The sequence below is a fragment of the Sitodiplosis mosellana genome, unplaced genomic scaffold (genome assembly GCF_009176505.1).
Source record: "Sitodiplosis mosellana isolate CC-2019 unplaced genomic scaffold, AAFC_SMos_1.0 Smas_scaffold_6616, whole genome shotgun sequence".
NCBI lineage: Eukaryota > Metazoa > Arthropoda > Insecta > Diptera > Cecidomyiidae > Sitodiplosis > Sitodiplosis mosellana.
The window spans coordinates 1-3375 of record NW_022601806.1 but is presented as its reverse complement, the minus strand read 5'-3'; the positions used below and the strand labels follow the sequence as shown (position 1 = coordinate 3375).

Genomic DNA, 3375 nt, shown 5'->3' with positions numbered 1-3375 from the left:
TATACAAGACCGGTTGACGAAAAATCATCCGGAATCAATGGGTCGTCATGAAATTGGATGGTGATGCCGTCATCCATTTGAACTTCCGATTTCAGTAGAATACCCGCAGCACAATTTTCTGGAGGATTTTGTTTCAATCGAATTTCGTACATGAATCCTGGTTTGATCAGAATCGGTTTGAGAATACCAACATGTGTAGACATTGCACTCTCCAAGTTTGCTTTTCCATTGTATTTCTCCACTTCTTTTTTGGAATCACCGGTACCGGACACTTCAACGATGGTTATTTCGGTTGGAACATTTTCACAACTAATAAATTTGCCGTTGTGATATTTTCCGATGGAACTAAGAAAGATGGATTTTAGCAAAAGTGGTTCGTTGGTGGAGAACTTGGTTGTTTCCAAATTTTTCAAAAAATACGGTTGGGTGGAATTAAAACGCGAGAGCACTCGACTGCACATAATCTCATCTTTCTCGTGCCATGGTTCCGAATCGTAGCGTTTTTCACGGTTTCCGCTGAATTTATTTGGTTGAAATCCATCGTCAGCAATCATTTGAATGATGTTTGCATAATTGTCACCAACGAAAAGCTGACCATACGTTGGAATCAATGCAGCGAACGTTTGTAAAGACATCGAACCGAAGCGAATTTCGTAGAACGAGTCTCGGAGTCGGGCCAACACGAGCTTCTTGGTTAAAACATCCTTTTTGCTTGACGTTCTGACCCACGACATGCATGCCTCGAAGAGCTCAACCTCTGAGCACAGCATCCAATCCAGCTTCAAAATTTCGCCCAGCACCTTCTGATCGCATGTCAGGAAGCCTGTTGACTTGAACACTGCTTTGATATTGAATCCAATGAAAATTTCACATGTCTTTTTCAAGCTCTTTTGATTCAACAAAATTGCTAATCCATAGTGTCGACAGACATTTTCGTCGTTAAGATTGTTCTTCAGGAACTTGCTGCACACCGCCAAACACGCGGCCACATTGTATTTTTCGCCAAGATTCATCACCGCACCGACGTTTTCCATCGTCAGCTTGACTTGACCGTAGTAGAAGAATTGAAGAAATTCCTTGAAGGCAGCAGCGGATGTATCAGCAATCTCCACCTCATCCTTCTCCTTCCACGATCCATTGAACATTGTGGCGAAGACATCGCTGGCGGCCATCAAATGAGCTTTGTTCGCCGGCACACGTTCATTGTCATCATTTGCTCCAAAGATAAAGTGAACATCGAGCCAATTCAGAGTTTAAGTACAACTTTTTTCCAATCGCATAGAACAATTGAGTTGTGTACTCGCTGTTTAGTGGATCAAAAATTGGCATTGCTGCGGATTGGTTTCTCTGTAAATCGAAAGTGCTTTAAAATAAACGACAAAAAATGTTACACAATTCAATGATTTGCAGCTTGTCTTGAATTGAATTTGCAAACAACGATTGAGCTGAGATGAAAAACATAGAAATTCACTGTCAATTTTACCTTCAGTCGCTAATTGGCAATGTGGTTGAGGTTATGTTCAATGGCCGTGATGAAACCAGCCGATTTTCTGCAAGAAGAATGAATATCCTGTTACTACATATATGATACTTGTCTGTTTATAATTTTTATGGAACCCATTTCTCTACTTCACTATGCATAATTCTCATTTCAAATGCAAAATTCTATGCAATCAATAGTAAATCTGGGTTTACCTTTATTTTATTGCTCTCTCTGGACACAATTGTTGCTCACTAATGAACAAGCGCCTGATTGATACGGCCAATCTATGAAATTATACAGCCTTTTGACTCTAGCCAATTTGTTTTTTTACGAAATATGGGAATTTCGGATTAATTCAACGAAAATATTATTTTTTCAATATTCAATCACACTTTTCAATCGTATAGATAAACCATATGAAGCAATTGTGCAAAAGTGACGTTCTCTTGTTTGACATTTGAGGTTCGTCCCGTTTGCGCCTTGGTATTAGTGCATAGTAGTGGTGGGCCATAGCATTGTACGAACCGAAACTGGAACATTTGACAGCAATCAGTGAGTGTTGCCATTCAATTGCACCGCCAAAAATGAAGACAAATAAGAACAAGCAAAGACAGTGATTGTCAGTTGCAGTTCATCACAGAATTTTCTCTCTACTTTGATAACATTGAATTATTCAATCTCAATGAAATAATGCTAGGGAAAAATGAAAGAATTTCATATTCTGCCATGAATTACGATCCGATTCGTTAGAAACGAAGTTTGTATATAAGACCGGTTGATGTGATATCATCCGGAATCAATGGGTCATCATGGAATTGAATGGTGATTCCATTATCCACTTGAACTTCCGATTTCAGTAGACCGCCAATGGCACAATATTTTGGAGGATTTTGCTTCAATCGAAATTCGTACATGAATCCTGGTTTGACAAGAATTGGTTTGGGCATCTTGACACTTATAAAATCTGAACTCTTCATGTTTGCTTTTCCATTGTATTTGTCCACTTCTTTTTTGAAATCATCGGAACCGGACACTTCGACGATAGTTATTGCGGTTGGCACATCTTCACAATTAATATATTTGCCGCTGGAATATCTTTTGATGACATCAAGACCGATGGATTTTAGCAAAAGTGGTTCGTTGGTGGTGAACTTGGTTGTTTCTAGATTTTTCAAAAAGTATGGTTTGGTGGAATAACGTAACGAGGAAAATCGAATGCATTTAATTTCATTTTTCTCGTTCCATGGATCCAAATCGCAGCGTTTCTCGCGATTTCCGTTGAACATCGCCGCATTAAATTCCTTGTTTGTAATTGATTGAATGATGTCAGTATATTCAGTATTCGTGAATAATTGCCCATTTGTTGGAACCAAAGCGGTAAACTCATCCAGTGCCATCGAACCAAAGCGAATTTCGTAGAAGAGTTGGCCGAGTTGAGTTTGTACGAGTTCCTTGGTTAAATTGTCTTGTTTGCCAGTTGCTTTTACCCACGACATGCATGCCTCAAAAAGCTCGATCTCTGTGCACGACATCCAATCCAGCTTCAAAATCTCAGCCAGCAATTTTCGATCGCATGTCAGAAAGCCATTTGAATGAAACACAGCAGTTGTGTTGAGGCCGATGACCGTTTCACAAGCTTTTTTCAATTCGTGTTGATTGAAGAGAATTGCCAATCCATAGTGTCGACATACGTTGTCCTCGCAGAGATTGTTCTTGAGGAACTTGCTGCACACCGCCAAACACTCGGCCACATTGTACTTTTCGCCGAGATTCATTACTGCAGCGACGTTTCCCATTGTCAGCTTGACTTGGCCAAAGTAGAAAAACTGGAGAAATTCCTTGAAGGCAGCAGCCGATACATCGCCAATCTTTACCTTATCCATCTCTTTCCA

General features: G+C 39.9%; 1 protein-coding gene across 1 annotated transcript; it reads right to left on the bottom strand.

Moving 5' to 3' along the window:
* Positions 1 to 2229: 2229 nt before the first annotated feature.
* On the bottom strand, positions 2230 to 3366 carry LOC129579831 (BTB/POZ domain-containing protein 6-B-like). The gene has a single exon (XM_055470009.1). It carries the CDS (start codon positions 3364 to 3366, stop codon positions 2230 to 2232), a length of 1137 nt encoding a protein of 378 aa, XP_055325984.1.
* Between the last annotated feature and the right edge of the window lie 9 nt (positions 3367 to 3375).

Bases quoted from the DNA above. Each gene is read 5' to 3' on its own strand.
- LOC129579831 (XM_055470009.1), bottom strand. From the start codon at position 3,366: ATGGATAAGGTAAAGATTGGCGATGTATCGGCTGCTGCCTTCAAGGAA.